The 19187-nt window shown below is 43.1% G+C and overlaps 1 protein-coding gene across 2 annotated transcripts in view; it reads right to left on the bottom strand.

The window, feature by feature from the left end:
• ssp3 (SCAPER domain-containing protein short spindle 3) overlaps positions 1–19187 on the bottom strand; it is a 113243-nt gene that overhangs the window by 72631 nt on the left and 21425 nt on the right. Inside the window, exons 10-20 of one of the 2 annotated variants that reach the window (XM_089545386.1) lie at positions 16207–16318; positions 13646–13786; positions 12565–12666; positions 9496–9549; positions 8491–8633; positions 7575–7656; positions 4894–5049; positions 3540–3641; positions 3196–3326; positions 2976–3041; positions 2315–2554 (exon numbers count right to left, since the gene is read on the bottom strand). In XM_089545386.1, coding sequence (XP_089401512.1) covers positions 2315–2554; positions 2976–3041; positions 3196–3326; positions 3540–3641; positions 4894–5049; positions 7575–7656; positions 8491–8633; positions 9496–9549; positions 12565–12666; positions 13646–13786; positions 16207–16318 — 1329 coding nt within the window. The remainder of the gene's footprint in view (positions 1–2314; positions 2555–2975; positions 3042–3195; positions 3327–3539; positions 3642–4893; positions 5050–7574; positions 7657–8490; positions 8634–9495; positions 9550–12564; positions 12667–13645; positions 13787–16206; positions 16319–19187) is intronic. The other variant, XM_089545387.1, reaches the window with a different exon arrangement.

The raw sequence follows: 19187 nt of genomic DNA, 5'->3' as shown, positions 1-19187 counted from the left end.
CCCCCAACCCCCTCTCCCCTGAATGAAGCAAACTGCTACCACTGACGTGTTCGGACCATGCGAGCAGGTGGCGTGATCCAGTCCATCAATGACCGTGTGACATGCCCTACCCCCATTCACTCTCCCAATCCAATCCAGCAATCACAGTGTGACACACCGTACCCCCTCTCCACTCTCGCCAGACCTCAACTGCTATGGGCGATAGCAGTTTCCCTCCTGCCACCCACTTCCCCCCCTCATCACCGAGGTATCACACGAGAGCTAACCCCAGATACTTTTTGAGATAATGGACGTTCTAAAGGCAATGCATTAAAATATAGAAATCCTTCAACTATTGGCATGAGACTAAGAAAAGGAAGACTTCAATTGTTGTGAACACTACAGGAGTTGAAGTGGCACTTAATTATCGCAGATAACGATAGGAAGAGGAGGAAACTGTTAGTATACAACACACACAGGCATGCACGTACAAAGGAAGCCAGCAGTCATGTAAATGAACGAAAGAATACAGAAATATAATTATTTTTTTGTGGCACTGGTTTAATTTCTCTCACTAACCAACACCACAAAAAAAAATTAACATACCCCTACATGCTTCCCTTCATTTTTAGTGACAGTTGGCTTCTTCTCGCATACGTAGGGCACTTGCAACAGAAAGTGAAGCTACAGAGCCAGTACTAAAATAAAAGCATCTGCTATTTCAGAAACAGTCCCACCTCTTATGTAACACTCATGAGAAACAGGTCTTCAAGGGAACAAAACCGATTTGGACTAAGCTGAAAGTCTCTAAGTGTACCCAACTCCCATTTACAAATTGTCCTACCTCTTATGTAACATGCATGAGAAATAGGTCTTCAAGGGAACAAAATCGATTTGGACTGAGCTGAAAGTCTCTACAGCTCACAACATAATGAGCAGTACACATATCTAGAGATGTGCGAATATAAAATTTTTGTTGTTTTTTTTTTTTGAATTTTGAATATCACTACAGCTAGTCAAAACTAAAGACAAATGCTTTTCCACAAAACATAGCTATGTAGACAAGCAGCAGTTTTGCAAATAAATTTCGTTTGCAACCATAATCAGCATATATTATATCTGTAAGGTCTACATGGCATTCAATAACTTGAATATTAAACATTATTTTGCAGACTAATACCTTGCTTACAATTCTTTGGATAATTAATGCAAGCAGTGAAAAAAATTTAATATGAAAAGTAGACTTAATGTTCACGACAAAGAAGTTTACTGAATGCTGTCATGAAGCACTGTATATATAAGGCGGCCATGCAGTGTCTACAGATATCTCTGAGCTGAAGGTCAGCAATCAATTATTGGTAGAGCAAGGCGTAGTGCACTGCTAGCAAATTGCTGAAAGATGGCTCACAAAAACCACATGAGCAGCGACCCGAGCTGCAACGCCTGCGGGACCATCCCTTCCAAGCTCCCTCCTAACACCTGAAGACAAAGAGCCAGCTGCAGAACGGTGCCCCCACCGCAGTGTTAATGACAACAGGTAGCCCATTTAGCCCTAGCGTATGTTTTGCTGGACTGCAAGCTCCGTAACAGGCCCGAACGCTGTCGCGAACAGAAGGTGCAAAAATGAAACCAAGCAGTTGGATGTCCTAGTGCGTGGGCCGAGCTGCACACAGCGTGGTTGCAAGGGATGTCTTCGGGGACAATATTTCTGTCACGCACTTTTTCTCATCCTCTGCGGCCTATGATGTGCAGTCTTTTTATTCAAACTGACAGAAATAAATATGAGATCAAAGCGGGCGCCGCGAAACAACCAAGGCAGCTCACATAGGACACAACTTGACCCCTTCCATCAGCCTCCACAAGCCAGCCGCGTCTGTGCCCGCCACGTCTCTTGATGTAGTAATCTAAAACGAGAGGGTCGCTGCCAGCCAGCTTCGCAGCCAGTTGTCAACTGTATCATGACGTAATGACATGCCACAACATACACTTGTAGTTTTCCGACCCGCAAGTGCGCAGGGGCCGCGCCAGCTCTCGATGGCCATCAGAACATGATTGTATGCAAGGCCTAGCATTGTCATTCGTGGGCTTTTGCTGCGTGTTGACAGTCAGTTACATGAAGAAAGGGCAAAGTTACTTCATGTTACACGTTCAAGACACCAGTCTCGAAATCCCGCAATGTTTCGCAACGAGTTAAGAAAAATAGAAAAGTGGTGATTTCTGAATATTTAGGATGTTCGAAAAGTGAAAGTGAGGTGCGATGTGAATCAAATAGCAAATACTATTCACAAACAATTCAAAGTTTCGAATTTCCGCACACCCATGCACGTATCCTTACCGTGGGGGTACAACAGGCTGGAGCTCAGCATTGGACTTGAACAGGCACCCCAACAGCTCAGTGAGGCAAGTGAGGCCACCCAGGGCACGGAATGTGTCTCCTTCAGGGCTGCCTCCCAGCGTCAGCGTGCGTTCCAGTTCGCCCAGGGCTCGATCCAGGCTGGACACCAGGGCACTATCCCAAGGTCCCTGACCCTGGCTGCTCAGACACCGCGATATTTCTTTCACCGCCTTGTTCAGCCTGCATTGCAACAATGGGCTGATATCAAAAGACGCTTGTGCAAGCGAAGGTAACACCACTGAACCTATCGGACTGTTGCAAGGCCACTTAAGGTGTGATTGGACGAGTCGCCAAGCAGTATGTTTATAGAAATATGTTGCCATTATCCGTCAATACAAGTTTTAGTACCCACCCACCAAAGTGGATAGCACAGCATTTAGCTCAACATGAGGCCATTGTAACTTTGTCAGAAATGTCAGACATATAAAATCAGATGGTCTTCATAGGAAACGTTTCTGAGCACATCCAGCACTGAGCATTAGCTAATAATTTTGACATGCAGGGTAGAAAAACTTTCACGACTGGTCACTGGTCACTGGTCAAGGCCTGGCCCGCATCGCTTTTCACTACAAGTAGTGTTTGAAAGAAATCGACATCTTACCTGAACTTGCTCTTTGATTCCGTGGCCTTTGGTCTTTCTGAAAAGGCCTTCTCGTACAGCTTTCCCCTGCAAGCAAACATAGAGTTTATTACAGCAACCTACCTGAAACGTACGGCCCTCACTGAAACGAGTGTCCACCACTTAATGCTGCTTATTCCTTGAGAAATTGAACTTAGAAAATATAAAAAAAAGGCAATAAATGCCAGAAGAGGACGTTCACCTGCTAGTCATCTTATGCCTGAGCTTCTTGCAGCGCTTGCGGTGTGTTTTCTGCCGCTCCCTATCCAGGGCTATGCTGGGATCAATTTGGTCAGCTGAGGCATCAACAATATGCTTCAAGTTGTAGGATTCCTAAAGAAAATGAGAAAGTTTTGGTAAGGTTTCTTTGTCGAAGTATTTTAGTACACCTGCACAAGTATGTGAAAAACAATGAAAACAACGTTACGAAAAAAAAAATAATGAAAAGCGACTTCAATACCAGCTCATTCCTAATGCCCAAGGCACTCCAGCATTGACATTGGTACTATGTCAACCATTCAGTAAGTTCAACTAGACACAACTTACAAGCTTTTCAGTCGATGGAGCCACTTCCTGATACTTTTCACGAATGGCTTCCTGGTGTTTCTTCCCTCTCAGGTGACTGAGCAGATACACTTCAGACCCAATCTGCAATGCACGCCGCAATGATGAAACAGATTATGTACCACAAAAACTATTATCTACCATACACAGCAGAACTGACACAGTGTACACTCCCAGCTTGTACAATCCCTCTGTACAAGTGCAGGAGCTCAGACTATAAACAGAAATTTACTGAAAACCGAAGAAAAAGAATCATGTACTGCAATGGCACTCTTCGCAACTCTTGCAGAGATGAATGTCACATACAAGATGAAACAGCACTTTTGTCGTTACCATTACGATCGTCACCACTACTCAGTTTCTGCACGACTAAACTGTTCACAGCATATGAGAATTTGAGCTACTGACTTCTGTCCCAAGTCCTCTCCTGGAGCTAAAGAAAGCACTTCTGACAAGCAATACGACCACATTATGCCACAATTTTTGACATTATGCGTTTTACACTGCTGCACACGCTCCTGGCGCCATTTCTCCCGATGAAACGCATAGCTGGCGCCGTTCGCCACTGCTCGTACCTCCCCCTCCCTCCGCCTTGTACCCCCCCCCCCCCCCCCCAGCACGATAACGCACGGTGTTCTCCGGTTACTGAAGTGCCGGCTCGGCATCAGCGGATCACGGTGCATGCATCCCAAGCCGAAACGCAGAGCTGCGTTCACTTGACTCGCTAGCAGCGTCAGCAGCATCAGTCAGTCATTGCTATCTCTTCGCTGCGCAACGTATAATCAGGCATTGGTGCAGCAAGTCGAGCCAGGAGCGCACGCAGCTAGAGCAGCGCACTGTCCCAGAGGGACAAAGCAGGAACCAGTCCAAAGAGCTACACTCTAAAATTGGTTTGGAAAATTGGTTTTTGAGGAAAGGAAATGGCACAGTAACTGTCTCACATCCCTGTGGTTGGGAGCTGTAATGAAAGGGAGGAAGGTGGGAGTGAAAGAAGAAAGAAGTGCTGTAGTGGAGGGTGGAGGGCAGAATAATTTCCACCACATGGGGATCTTTAACATGCACTGACATCGCACAGCAGCGACAGCACACCGACACCTTTGCGTTTCGCCTCCATCGAAACACAGCCACCGCGACCGGGTACGAACCCGAACCCATTTCCACATTAATGATGTCTTTACTGTAAACAAAAAAAAGAGGTACAGTTCACTACAGAAGGCGAAATGAAACTGCAGATCCATTTCACTATATGAGGTTTTTAGTATATCTGAGTTTTCTAAAGCGGGGTTCCACTGTAAATAAAACAGTGTGCAAAAATGAAGGCATCTGTACTACTTACCAGTACATTGCAGAGAGAGCAGATCTTCTTTGTGTCATAAGGCTGATGATGAGGAGCATCATCATTGTTGGAAGAGCACTTACGAACACTGAGCTCAAAAGCCTTCAGCCTGATCTGCTCAATGTTTTCTTCATGCCTTCGGGCACTTTCTTCTTGCTGCGCAAGTCAAACAGAGCAGATTTTATTTATTTTATTTATTTACACATACTGCAGTCATAAAGACCAAGCAGGGGGGCAACATTCAAAAAGAAAAATTAATATCAAACACTATGCAAATACAGCGTTCCGGCAACAAACAAAAAAGAAAACCAAACAGAGGGCAATGATATTGTTAAGTTTACACATACAATAGGATGCTCTTTTCAAAAGGAGCGGCATCCTGAGCCGAAAAGACATTTGCTGGCAGTGAGTTCCATGTTGTGATTGTTCGGGGAAAAAATGAGTTTTTGAACATATTTGTGCGTGCAAAGTACGGGGTAAGGTTATGGTTGTGGCTATTGCGTGTCTGTCGTGTAGAACGTGGGGATATATAGGGAGCAGCATTAATATTAAATTGACCAGAGTAAAATGAGTAAAGAAATTTAAGCCTTGCAAGTGCTCTCCTTCTTTCTAGAGTGGATATTTTCTTCGTAGACATCAGAATTGATGGCGAGATAGAGCTATGGTAAGCGTTAAAAATGAAACGGACGGCTTTTCTTTGGATCATTTCAAGTGTCTTTATATCCTTTTTTAAGTGCGGATCCCATACGACAGAAGCATACTCAAGTTTCGGACGAATTAGTGTGTTGAAGGCAAGTTGTTTAAGCTCAGAGGGAGCGTGTTTTAATTTGTGTCTTAGAAGGCCAAGGTTTCTTGAAGCAGACGAGCAAATGTTATTAATGTGGCTGGACCATGAAAGGCGATTTGTAATGGTGACTCCAAGATATTTGTATTCGCTCACCTGTAGCAGTGGAAGATTGTTTATTGCGTAATTAAAACTGTATGGCGCTTTCTTGTTAGTAACCTGAAGAAGAACCGATTTGTCGCTGTTTATTTTCATGGACCAAAGGGTGCACCACTCTAGGACATTATTAAGATTTGACTGCAGGCATTCTTGGTCGGTAGTGCTGCTAATTTTCTTAAGCAGAATGCAGTCATCTGCGAATAGTCTAATACTGACCTCGGACGTATTTACAGAGTTAACCAAATCATTTATATAAATAAGGAATAAAAGAGGCCCAAGTACGCTGCCTTGAGGTACACCAGAGGTAACGGGTAAAATACCTGAATTAGATTTTTTAACATCGACGAACTGTTTTCTGTTGGAAAGATAGGTTTTAATCCATTCGACAAATGCTGTTGGAAGACCAAGATGCTGAAGTTTAAAGATGAGCTTATTGTGCATGACGCGATCAAACGCCTTGCTGAAATCTAAAAATATGACGTCAACCTGTCCAGCATTGTCAATCAATGAAGCGAATTCATGAACTGTAGTGACGAGCTGAGTAACCGTAGATAAACCTCTTCTAAAACCATGTTGAAAGGGAGACAGGATGCTATTTTTTTCCAGAAACGACATAAGATATTTAGATATGACATGCTCCATAAGCTTGCAGGTACCTGAAGTTAGCGATATGGGACGGATTTTCCAAGTAAATCATACAATTGAAAATAATGTGCTCAAATACAGCAGAACCGCAATGATAAACCCATCATTTATATATATTTCAATCTTTCACAAATTTTTCGTCAACCTGCAGCCAAAGTATTATCTACAATGGGCTAATCTTTGGGCAAGTTAACAACTTCCCATAACTGCTGCAGCATACCTGCCTGAATCCAGCTTGCCTTTTTTATTAAGAAAAGCATCACACCAATGTCAACTTAGGCCTTAAGATTAGGTACGTAATTTAGACCCCAACAGCAGCAGTAACATTACAACTGCTAACATATATAACAGCGAGTCAGCTTTAGTGCATGGCACCAGGCTGGCTGCGGCTACGATAAATTAGGCCTACAGGACTAGACAACAAGGGAGCTAGAAAATCCCAGAAATTAGCAAGCCGACGTGCACATCTGGAACACTGAGACCATGCAACACTCCTGGGAAACTCTTGCGTACAAGTAGCTGGTCTGTATACAACTCTAATACTACTACCTGTCATTCCCAGTAATTTCACTTGCTCATAAGCAACCAATCTACTAGCAGTGGCAGCTAGTTTATTGATTAGATTAGTTTGGCATTCACAACCGCTAACGGAGTTCAAGATTCTTAGACACTGGCCACGGCGATCATCGGCGGTGAGGGCCTGCCAGGTCCTCCTGCAGTTCTTAAGAGTGTCAGGCCTGCACGACAGGCTGTGACTTTGCGGAAGCCTTTTCGTCTTCTGCTTTTTCTCACCTCTCCCTTTCCTCGCTCACCTATATACCCCCTCATCCCTTTCCCCCAGCGCAGGGTAGCAAACTGGTTTCATCTTCCTCCACCTTGGCGGTTTCGCAAGTGGTTGGTATAGATAAACACGAGTGGTTAGCTAGAGTGGGTCAGCGCTGCTCGTTTTGTACCCCTGTTCACCCATGTGCCAATCTCCTGCCACTGCCGCTCGGTTTGTGTTGAGAGTCCCCAGTAGAAAATAAATACCCACAGAACTAAAAAGAGAACCCCCAATATAATGTTTGACACGACAAAAGAGTGCACTGTTCACCTTGAGCTGGATCTTTTTCTGCAGCTCTTCAGCCGTGGCCAGCTGTGCTGCAGTCAGGGCAGTGAGGCGTTGCTCCCGTTCCCTGCAGAAGAAGCAAAATGAGTGCCAGCTTTGAAAAGGCTGCTCTTGGTACCAAGCCAGCGAAATATAAAAGCTCCCAACCTTCCACCACGCTTTTCCAAAACGCACCAGAATCAAAAACTACCGAATTTTTTGCTGTTCAGTTCATCGCTAGTCTGCCAGGCCACACACAAGGGCACTGTTTTATCATCTTTAATCTCCGCTTGTCCCGGACTGCGGGCTCCACAATTGTATCGCTGGCATGTTCATTGCTGTGAGCTGCGCACACGACGTCATGCCATCCCGCAGAGAACTACATGATATGAGGCAGGGCAGGCAAGGGTATGATGCCTCTTATATTTGGAGTAATATTTTTTTTTTTTTTTGGCCAGCACGGGGCACGAGCACGTAGGCAGCAATATACAGAACATATTGCACATTATGACCTTCATTGAGTTTTTTAGGATGTGTTTACAAAATCTTTGCGTAATTTGTGCATCCCCTTTTTGAAGCCTTAATTTAAAGAAAAAAATGCGCAAATCACACGACTACTAAATACGGTCATCTGGCCTGACAGCCAGAACCTCAGAGACTGGCAGCAACCACTCTTTGTCGGAACAAAACCTAACATAATTTTTCAGCCTTTCAGTCCCACCCGATGAATAGGACACGTCAGGAAACCAACCAAATGGTCTCATGCAAGGAAACCTCAAATAAAGATCAAGTATGATATGAACTTTCACAACGAGACCTACTGCTTTCGAGTAGGTTGACTTGAGTGAGTCACAAAATGGAGTTAATTGTAATTCGCAATAGCAAAGGTTCTTACAACAGCACTGAAACACCTTTTCCTCACCTTTCTTTCTGCTTCAAAAGGCTTTGACGAAGCTTTTCTTTCTCTAGCTGCTGCAGTTGAACCTTCTCATCTTTCAGCTTCCTCTTCTCTTGTATTTCTAACAGCTTGGCCTGACGCTCAGCCTCCAGGACCTTGCGTCGCTCCTGAGAAAATTTTACCAGCGGTATTGATTGTCAAAGTTTAGTTTAGCAGAGAGTTAATGTAGAGAAAGGGGTCCCAGAGTAAAAGCTGTAGTCGAGTACCACTTTTCATGAGCACTAGAATTACATAACTACGAAAAGATTGCAATTACCATGCATTACAGGAGCTGGTTATTAGAAAAACATAAACTAAGACAAGTACTAATACAATATCAAAACAAAAGTGTCATTCCATATTCCATAAGCAAGGTGCAGAAATACATAAAATGATAAAAATAAAATTTTAAATACATGAGGGAGTGCTTAATAAACAGATTCACAACAGCGCTACGGCACAAGGACAGAAGAAACACGAAAAACACAGGACGGGCGCTGTCCTGTGTTTTTCGTGTTTCTGTTTATTAAGCATGAACCAACTAGCCCACACCAGAATCCTCTTATGAGGGAGTGCACTCAAAAAATAAGAATACAAATATACATTCTCAATTTATGCAGCAGAAGACAAAAGATAATAACAGGAACATGATAATGGTAAATGCAGTTCAGAAAAATATAGGTACGTTTAAAGTGAGTGCCTGAGTGACAGGAGGACATGCTTTTGACCTAAGTCTGAGCATTCCAAAGTTTCACTTTGGACATTTCATTTTGGACAAGAATGTTCTTGCCTGCACTGCTAGATAAACTAAACGTACTTTTTAATAAACTTACATAAAGATCTCACTGGGTTACAGTCAAAATGCTAAAACCTAATCACCAAACATCCCTGCAGTTAATTGCTATTATTCATTTTCACAAAGACACTCCTGAAAAATAGAAGGCTGCTCAAAAAAAAAATGAGAACGAAGAAAAATTTTTTGAGACTGACCTCTGCAGCAGCTTCTTTCGCAGCTTTTTCCTCTTGCCTCCTCTGCCTTTCTTCCTGAAATAAAATATTGAAAGACAAGGCAACACAGTTTGCAGTGCAAAAGAGAGCCTCTCTAGACTGTTGATCAACACCCAAAAGTAAAGCAGGTCATCACACTGACACAACAAGAAAAAAAAAATGGTGAAGCAGAATAGTCAGCAGGCCTGCAAGGTGCTCAAGCCACCGCACACAACTAAAAACAGATACCAAGGATGCCTTGTAACCTGCTTTCCTCAAATCCACTGATATTTCTACATTTACCCAAACCATACTGTAAATTCACCCTCTCATGTTTCAGTAGAAAATTACACTTCACTCTCCAAAGCATCACCAGCTAGAAGTCGCCATAGTTTTTAAAATTTCGCTTCAATTTGAACATATTCAATTTGAACATAGGTCGGGCGGGCTGGGGCATGGCCGGGCGGCGCGGACCAGGCACTCACAACCGACGCCCACGGCAGCCGCAGGACACCGAAGCTCCGGGACCAGGACGGCGATGAAGGGACCCCAGCACCTCCACCAAATGTAACGTGGCGGCCAGCCAAAGAATGAGGCGTGATGAACCATGAAGAAGAGATGATTTAATGGCCGCTGGCCTAGCGCGAGCGCTCCGTCCCGCGCCACTGCCAGCTTCGTCTTCCTCGCAACAATATCAACACTTCTGAACACATTCCCTTTCCCCCCATGCTTATTATCATTACAATTTTTTCCTGCAAATCATACATGTTAACAAGGTGCAGCTTGCTAAGGTTTCTCATCTATTTCTTTACCCGCCTTTGCTGAATGTACATGGTGATCACTGAAATTATGTAATATTTACTTCCTGCTAGGCAAGACCAACTCCTAACCCGCTCCTGCTGCAGCCTCCAAATAGGGCTGCGGTATTTGCAAATATGAATAAAACAATAATACTACATCCTTATCAGTCAAATGTCCTCACACAGAAGGCAAAACAAGTTAGTTTCCCACCCTTTCAGTTGGTGGCAAGTTCCACGAGTCACCAAATGAATCACCAAAATTCAGGGGGCACTTTGTTTACCTAAAGTGCGGTTAGGCGAAAGCGTTAAGCTCAGTGTTGCTCTTTGTGTCACTTATGTGTAGTTAAGATGTTAAGCTTCGCCTCTAAGTGTGGAACGCGGCAGCGTCTTGCAATGCTGCCAGCGAGTCCACAGAACCCCATCGCCTGTTCGGTTGCTGTTTGGCTCTCTACACCTTGCTCATCGGTAAATTGGTTTTTGAGGAAAGGAAATGTATCTGTCTGGCATATCTCAGTGGACACCTAAAACCACCCTGTAAGGGAAGGGAGGAAGGTGAAGACACCATATTCACTAGACACACCTTTGTTCATTCCAAACCATGGAGCTGGCATGGCGGAGTGGTTACCATGCTCGTCTCGCACTCCGAAGACCCTGGTTCGATTCCCCAACTCGACCAATTTCCTACGCGGTTTTATTTATTCTTCTGGTCTGACTAGAAAGGTTAATTAGGCTAATTGGTTAATTAACTAATTAACTAAACTTAGTCCCACTTACTTGGAACATCACTATACCATCCCTTTAATTGGTTGCATGGTTATTAGCCAAAGTACCATTGGCCCTGTTTGAAATTCGCGCACTGTGACGTACCGGTCATTTCGGCCAACTGAAAAGCGTGACATTTCTGTCGACAACTCCTGCTTACAACGATGAGGCATTAAAGGCTTCCGCCTTAAAAGTCGCGTGGTGTGCTTAGAAGTGCACAACAGAGATATTGTGGACAGTGCACTTTAAATGTGCAGTCAAAAACTACTGACACGAGAAACAATTCCAGACTTTTCATCCTGCCCAGGCCAAAGTGAGATCAACTAAAGCTTTTCCTTCTTAATGTGTGATTTTTTTTTTTGTTATTGATCCTATGTATCGCAGCATCTGTGAGTGTTTTATTGTACATTCTCCTGCATTACATTGTTTGTATTTTGAATATTTCAGTAACTCATAATACACTATGTACCTATATTTATTCTGTACGTCACTAATTAAGGGGGGACACTGGTCTTTGAGACTAAAAAATGACCAAAAAAAATCGGTTTTCAGAAAATGACATTTGTAGAATGTACAGCAATTATTTTCCAACTGTACCAATTTTTTCCTTCAAGAAATCAACGTTTTGACCATAATATTAAATTCAGATCATCATGTGGGATGAATTTATGCAAAAGCAGACAATTTAATGGCATGAAAATTTTGGACATCTGGCTGTCTTCGTATGTCGATATCTGAACATCTAGAACAGATAGAGATGTCACATTGTTTGCTAAGGGAAGCTGAAGGCACAGTGTGTGCAATAACCGAAGCAGATTTGTTCAATCACACTTAAAAAATTTATAATTTTGCAAAGTTTATCGATGCGTTATATATTCACACCTTGAACATTGATATTCCAAGTGCTGTAAAATTACCAATGAGGGTAAAATGGAAAAATGATTTTGATTATTGCACTCTTTACTCACCATACTATGTAGCAATAGATTAAAAATTATTTTTGATTGAGCAGTTTTTTTTGCACCAAGGTACTAATGAATGACTAATTAAAATTAACTATCTTGGGAAAGTAGTAATTTATGAGAAAGATAATTTCATTGTTGAAATCAGCATAAAAAACTGAGCAAGGTGGTACAGTTTCATTATGATTGGACTAAAAATAAGGAAAATAGGTTTAAGACCAGTGTCACCCCTTAATGTGTTGTGTACTATTTTGTATTTTGTTGCATATTGAAATTTATTTTCATGGGAGGTCCCGGTCTTGTACCACGGGACCTCTCGCTGTATACAATTGTAACTTTGATTGAATTCCTCAATAAACTTTCAACTTCAACTTCAACTTCAACCCTTGAACCATTCTCTGAGCAGAGCTTTGAGCGTTTAAACCAAGAAATGGCCGAGATGTGGGCACCAGCCCAAGAAAAAGCCGAGGTAGAAGGATATGAGCACCTGGTCTACTAGAATAAAAAGTGTTCCAATTGAAATACGATAGTAAAAGCAATTTAGCTACCTGGATATCCAGCAGACGTGCCTCATGGTCCTTTTCACGTGACAGAAGGTCATGGCGCTTGTTCTGAGCTTCCAGGCTGTTGATGAAAGCTATTTCGTTGACCTGCACATCAGTGACAATTTTGAAATGCTCGAGTTAGATGTGCATGCAAGCTTTTGCGTAAATTGGACACAATTTTCCAGGCCAAACGGCACTCCAAGGGTTGTTGAAAACCACCAAGCAATTAAGTCATTCAATTTCGTGCATAATAGTTTCCACCATCATCCCTTGGCAGTTAAGCGAGCAATTCTTCAATTTTCAATAAAATGGGAATTGCATGCTTTAAAAACAAAAAACAAAAAAACGCATACTTTTTCAGGCTAGAACCAAGAGGCAACTCTGTCGGCTGTGGACATTTAGACTGCCGGGGGTCTAGGCTCCCCTGCCACAAGAATAATACTGAGGCTGATGAGTCGAAACTTAAAGGTGCACTGAAGAGGAATCTGAACTCGTCTTTTTGCCGCGGGAACTCGATCTACACATTCCGAGCATTCTTAGAAACTGTGACTTATTGCCCTGTGTGGCCGATTTCCCTAATTAAATCGAATTAACGTCCGGCTCCCGCCTTTTTTTTTTTTAATTCTGCCTCGTACGGTGGGCGGAGTCGACCAACGCGGGGAGCGCCTTTCACCCAGTCCCGTGGCGGCTTGCCGCTCTGTCATCAGCGGAGTAATACGTAGTAGTCCGTAGAAGCAAATAGTCCGCGCGTATTTTTATTTCTGCAGGCTTATTTTGCAGTTATATTATCTGCAAATGAAACTATTTATTCACGGAAACCTCAAAACAAAATGAAGCGAAAGCAAAGCCTCCACGGAGCTGGCTGAAAGGCACTCCCTGCGTTGGTCGACTCCGCCCACCGTACGAGGCAGAATTTAAAAAAAAAGGCGGGAGCCGGGCATTAATTCGATTTAATTATGGATATCGGCCACACAGGGCAATAAGTCGCAGTTTTTAAGAATGCTAGGAACGTGTAGATCGAGTTCTGGCGGCAAAAAGACGAGTTCAGAATCCTCTTCAGTGCACCTTTAAAGCGTGCTCTCACCTTCTCCTCCTCGTCGTGGGCCCTCCTGACTTTGTTTTTCAGCTGCAGCTCCCGCTTCTCAGCAGCCCGCTGCAGCCGCTTCTCCAACACCAGCCGCCTCTGCAGCTGCAGTTCCTCCTGCTGCGCTTTCTTCTCCTCCACCTGCAGACAGAGCGTGCACCATGGCGCAGTGAAATCACTACGAGCAGCTGTGGCGACAATTCTCAATGTTTTCAGCCCTGGGGAACGTCAGCTGCTATCATAAGGTGCTGAGGTTCATGCATTCATGCATTCGGTGCACAAGTGTGCCATCCCTGGTAAAAAGTTTCTTCAATGCCCCAAAGCTGCTCTGACATGTGATGCGATGTACCAGTCACCTTAGTTGAATTTTCACTGCTCGGGGCTTCCACTGGTCGACGTATATACACGACATTTCAACTTAAAATTTTTCTTTAGAAAATGAAGATCAGAAGTAAGATTAGAAGGATTTTAGAAAATGGCCCCAAATACTGCTATGAACCACCTAGCTCCCGGTCTCGGCTGCTCGGCATGGTACATGAACTGGGTGGAAAAGTGGCACAACATGAGAAGGAGCGAATCATCGGAGACTGAGTAGATTGCGACTACCGTCATGTAAGTGATAGAACCATTTTGAAGCCTCCCATTCAGAAAGTTGAAAAATTGTTGAAAAGCAATCAGCTTACTATACTAGAATCTGATAAAGAAGGAGGCTTTGTCGTCTTTCCAAGGGGAATGTTCGAAACAAAAGCAGCGGTAAATAAGAACTTCAAGCCCACAACTTTTGGTACCAAGAAACAGAAGCGTGCTGCAGTGAAGCTCCTGAAGGACACGAATTTGCCCTCTTTGAGCAAAGCTCTGAAGGAAGTGAAAAGTGCAAGTTTGGAAGTCTGTGCTTACAAGTGCCGTGAATGTGTCTTCCCTTGTGTCCTAACCCTTTCGCGCAGTTAAATCTTTATTTCAGAAATGAACCAACTAGCACGGCAAATCCTTTTGCAATCACAAAAATCCCCTGCTAATTATTCAAAAAGCATCCGAAATAACATAGCAGATTGATTTCAAATAATTTTGAACACACGCTATTTGATCCGTTCAAATAATGAAATAAGAGGATATTCATATTGCTATTCGAAACTTTTGTATATTCGCATACCTTGAAAAAAAACTCGCATTGCATTTCAGTAAACATGACAGGTGCTCAAGCAACCCAGAAAGCTCTCTGCGAAACCCAGTTTGAGAACCTCTGAGCTATCGAATCATAGGAAAAACAGAGGAGAAGGCTGCTAGCCGTTAATGCTGTCTAACCTGTCAATATCAGAGAGTCAGGCAACCTTACAGATCTTTTTCACTAAAGGCTGTTCCAATAAATCAAAAAAAGGAACAGAGCTCATGGTTCAGCCAAGTTTTCTGGCCAGCATTTGCTGGTGCCAAGGCAAGCCAAAGGCTGTCAGCAGGCCAATCTTGCCACATTCCCTATGAATGTACACGGCTTTTTTGCTCTCTACCACAATGCCTGTTGTCCTCACCATGTCACTGTTGAGGCTGAGATGTATTATGCACTTTCCTGACATGCTGAGGTGCAATATCTTAAGGTACAGCCTTTGTCAAAAGTTTAAAGCCCAGGGAAGTTAGCTTCTAAGCCAGAGTCATTGGTCATCAGTGTCTTACTGCGTAACAGTTAAAAAAAAAGTGAAAGTTTCTCCCCACATTCCTTTTCAATTCATTAGGAATTTATAATTGCAAATAAAAGGGCATCTATTGTAAAACCAAACACAGCTCTAAAATCTGCACTCACAACTGGTCGGTGAGCAGCACCTCTACGAAATCAATGACGAGGTGAAACTCCTAGCAAGGTCAGCCCATCTGCCTAATCAACAAGTTCGAACTCTGCCCTTTTAAACCAGTTGCTCTCGAGTAAAACAGGAACTGCAGATAGGTTTTATATAAGACCCAAGATCGTTTAGCAATTTTTTTAAACAATGTTATCTGCAACCCTAGCACTTTTCCTTTAGTTTCATACAAGGCTCCACCGTCCAGTTCTCGTTCAGCCGCTCATGGAAAGTTCTTGCTTCCAATATCTAACAATCATTATGGTCATCGATGTCTCCGTTTTTGTGGTGTCAAAATTTGGAATGCTATCCCATGCTCAGTCATATCTTAACCTAACACATTTAGAGAATTGAAGAATTTTTTCCTTCACACAGAAGTGTCTCAGTGAAGCGACACTATATGCGTCTGTGGCGTGGCATATTACTATTAATCTATTCAACATGGCAGTTTGAATGTAGAATGACATTTATTTTTTCTTTGGTTATATGTATGTCATACGATAGTGTTTCAGTTTGTATAATGTTGTTTTGTATTGCAATTGTTTCATTCTAAACCGACAAATATGTATGTTATTTTTTTTTCTTCTGAATCGTCAGTAGACTTATTTGTATTCATTTTGGGATCCACGACTAGCCTCTGGCTAAGGATCCTTGAGTGTCTTTATGTAATTACATGTGTACTTTGAAATAAAGATAGAAAGATAGATAGATGAACAGCACAAAAGCTTGGCAAACCTTTTTAGACTGATCTCTGCACCGCTGTGCTTTCTCTTCCCGAATGCGTTCCCTCTGCTCCTGTGCCTTGGCCTGTTTCTCTTTGTGGCGCTGCATAGTCTCAGACAGGGACCTGGAACGAACCAATGCATGCAGACATAAAATAGAAGGCAAAATTCAAAGCATGCTTGCATCAAGTACACTATGGAAAGACTGATTCTTCATCAATGAAAATGCAGCAAGCAAACCTTGCCATTGTAACATGAAGGCTCTCTCCATTTCCAAAATGACACATTTCTTCCCAAGTGTCGTTAGTAAAACTGGCAAATATAGAAATGGTGTTCCTTTTACACAAGACCAAGATGCCCCGCTGCAGTGGCTCAGTGGTTACGGCGCTCGGCTGCTGACCCGAAAGACGCGGGTTCGATCCCGGCCGCGGCGGCTGAATTTCTATGAAGGCGAAATTCTAGAGGCCCGTGAGCTGTGCGATGTAAGTGCATGTTAAAGAACCCAAAGTGGTCGATATTTCCGGAGCCCTTCACTACGGCGTCTCTCATAGCCTCAGTCACTTTGGGATGTTAAACCCCATAAAACCAAACCAACAAGACCAAGATATTGTATAGTTTCTTCCTTGAATAAAAATCTTACCCCTATCAGCAAAAGTGAGAGTAAGCACTGTCAACATAAAATCAAATGGAAACAAGACAACTGAAATGAGAATAGCAAAATGTGAATATTTTAGCTGAGGGAGACTGAATATTCGAACTTCCACTTTCACTTTGGTGGCGTGAAGACCACTGTGTGGAAGTGTCAATAAAGCCTGTCCCTATTTGTTCATCAGCAGATTAATACTTTTCAGTAAATGTTTTTGCATCACAGTTATCCTGTTCACGTTTCATTTGATGCTGATGAGTACATCTTTGTTAGTGGTGGTCGTAGGTGGTGTGGTCAACTATGCAGACAGTAAAAAAATTTTTGCAACGCTCCTGCCACATCAGACACATCTGAGACACCAAGCAATCTGTGCATGCTCTAAAAATGGTCAAAGATACTCTATATAATTTTCTTGTACCTATAGAACAGCTAAGGTTGTGCATAAAGCAAGCACATTTAGTTATGCAGTATCATAACTACATGATACTGCATGCAATTGCAAAAAAGAAGGGCAGACATGCTGCTCAGCAGTAGCTAAGTGGCTCTGGCATTCAGCTGCAGAACCCAAGGTCATGGAATCAAATCCCAGCTGTAGCGTCCATATTTTGATGGAGGTGTAATGTGAAAATGCTCAATTCTCCATTAAAGGTGCACTGAAGAGGAATCTGAACTCGTCTTTTTGCGGCAGGAACTCGATCTACACGTTCCTAGCATTCTTAGAAACTGCGACTTATTGCCATGTGTGGCCGATTTCCCTAATTAAATCGAATTAACGTCCGGCTCCTGCCTTTTTTTTTTAAATTTTCCCTCGTACGGTGGGCGGAGTCGATCAACGCGTGGAATGCCCTTCAGCCAGCTCCGTGGAGGCTTTGCTTTCGCTTCATTTTGTTTTTTAGGTTTCCATGAATAAATAGTTTCATTTGCAGATAATATAACCGCAAAATAAGCCCGCAGAAATAAAAATACGCGCAGACTATTTGCTTCTACGGACTACTACGTATTACTCCGCCGATGGCAGAGCGGCAAGCCGCCACGGGACTGGCTGAAAGGCACTCCCCGCGTTGGTCGACTCCGCCCACCGTACGAGGGAGAATTAAAAAAAAAGGTGGCAGCCGGACGTTAATTCGATTTAATTAGGAAAATCAGCCACACAGGTCAATAAATCGCAGTTTCTAAGAATGCTCGGAACGTGTAGATTGAGTTCCCGCCGCAAAAAGACGAGTTCAGATTCCTCTTCAGTGCACCTTTAAGGGGGGATACAGCACTTAAAAATATTTCCTAGCTAGCTGGTACTATAGCTGTTCGGTAATTACAACCAACACCCTCGTAAAGTCATCCCCAAGGCGTTAAATAATTAAGGACAAAGCTCAAAATTTTTATATTTTCACATTGGCAAATCGACATTCTGTGCAATAAATATATGAGTTCTTTTTCAGATAAGTAGTACTCAGGGAAATAAAACCTATGCTTCAGTATGCATATCTATATGAAAATGTTTCTTAAAAAAACTTTCAAAAGCTACTGCAGGAGTACATAGAAAAATAGAGAGAATAACTGCACTACTCAGCACCTCAGGGCAAGCAGAATCATTCTACTGCCATTTCATTATGAAATGCCGAAGTGATGAGTGGTAGCAACTGCAGAAAAAGTGAAAGCTGAGAAAATCAACCGTAAAGTTTTTTTCTCCCGTCTGCCTCATTTATTGCCTCGTATCCTTTTGTTCGGTTGGTTTATGGGGTTTAACGTCCCAAAGCGACTCAGGCTATGACGGAGGACGCCGTAGTGAACGGCTCCGGAAATTTCAACCACCTGGGGTTCTTTAACGTGCACTGACATCGCATGGTACACGGGCCTCTAGAATTTCGCCTCCATCGAAATTCGACCACCGTGGCCGGGATCGAACCCGCGTCTTTCAGGTCAGCAGCCGAGCACCATAACCACTAAGACACTGCAGCGGCCTCCGTATCCTTTTGCTTTATATCGGAGAAATGTGCCACTGCAACCAATGGAAGCTCTGAACTTCTGATCTCTCGTCTCCAAGGTGGCACAAAGATGGTGGTGCTCAGTCGTCAGAAGCCCACAAAATTTTCAATGTGCCCGGACCAACAGAAGCGCAATTCACTCACAGTTTCTTGTGAAAGTGTCGTTTTCTGAATTTGTATTGCATATTTTTTGCCATGGGACAGATGCAGCCCTGAGCGTTACGTATAAAAATAAATTGAGAAATTAAAAATTTTCTCCAAATTGGCCATTTCATTTGCAGTGTCCCCGCTGCCTTAAGGCGTCCCTCATATCCCACAAGCAGTTTCTGGAAGTTAAACCCACATACTAAACCAAAAGGCAGATGC

This window comes from Amblyomma mixtum, chromosome 5, assembly GCF_055824585.1.
Source record: "Amblyomma mixtum isolate Tamu chromosome 5, ASM5582458v1, whole genome shotgun sequence".
Taxonomy (NCBI): Eukaryota; Metazoa; Arthropoda; class Arachnida; order Ixodida; family Ixodidae; genus Amblyomma; species Amblyomma mixtum.
The sequence above is the reverse complement of the archived record's forward strand: the minus strand, read 5'-3'. Positions and strand labels throughout refer to the sequence as shown.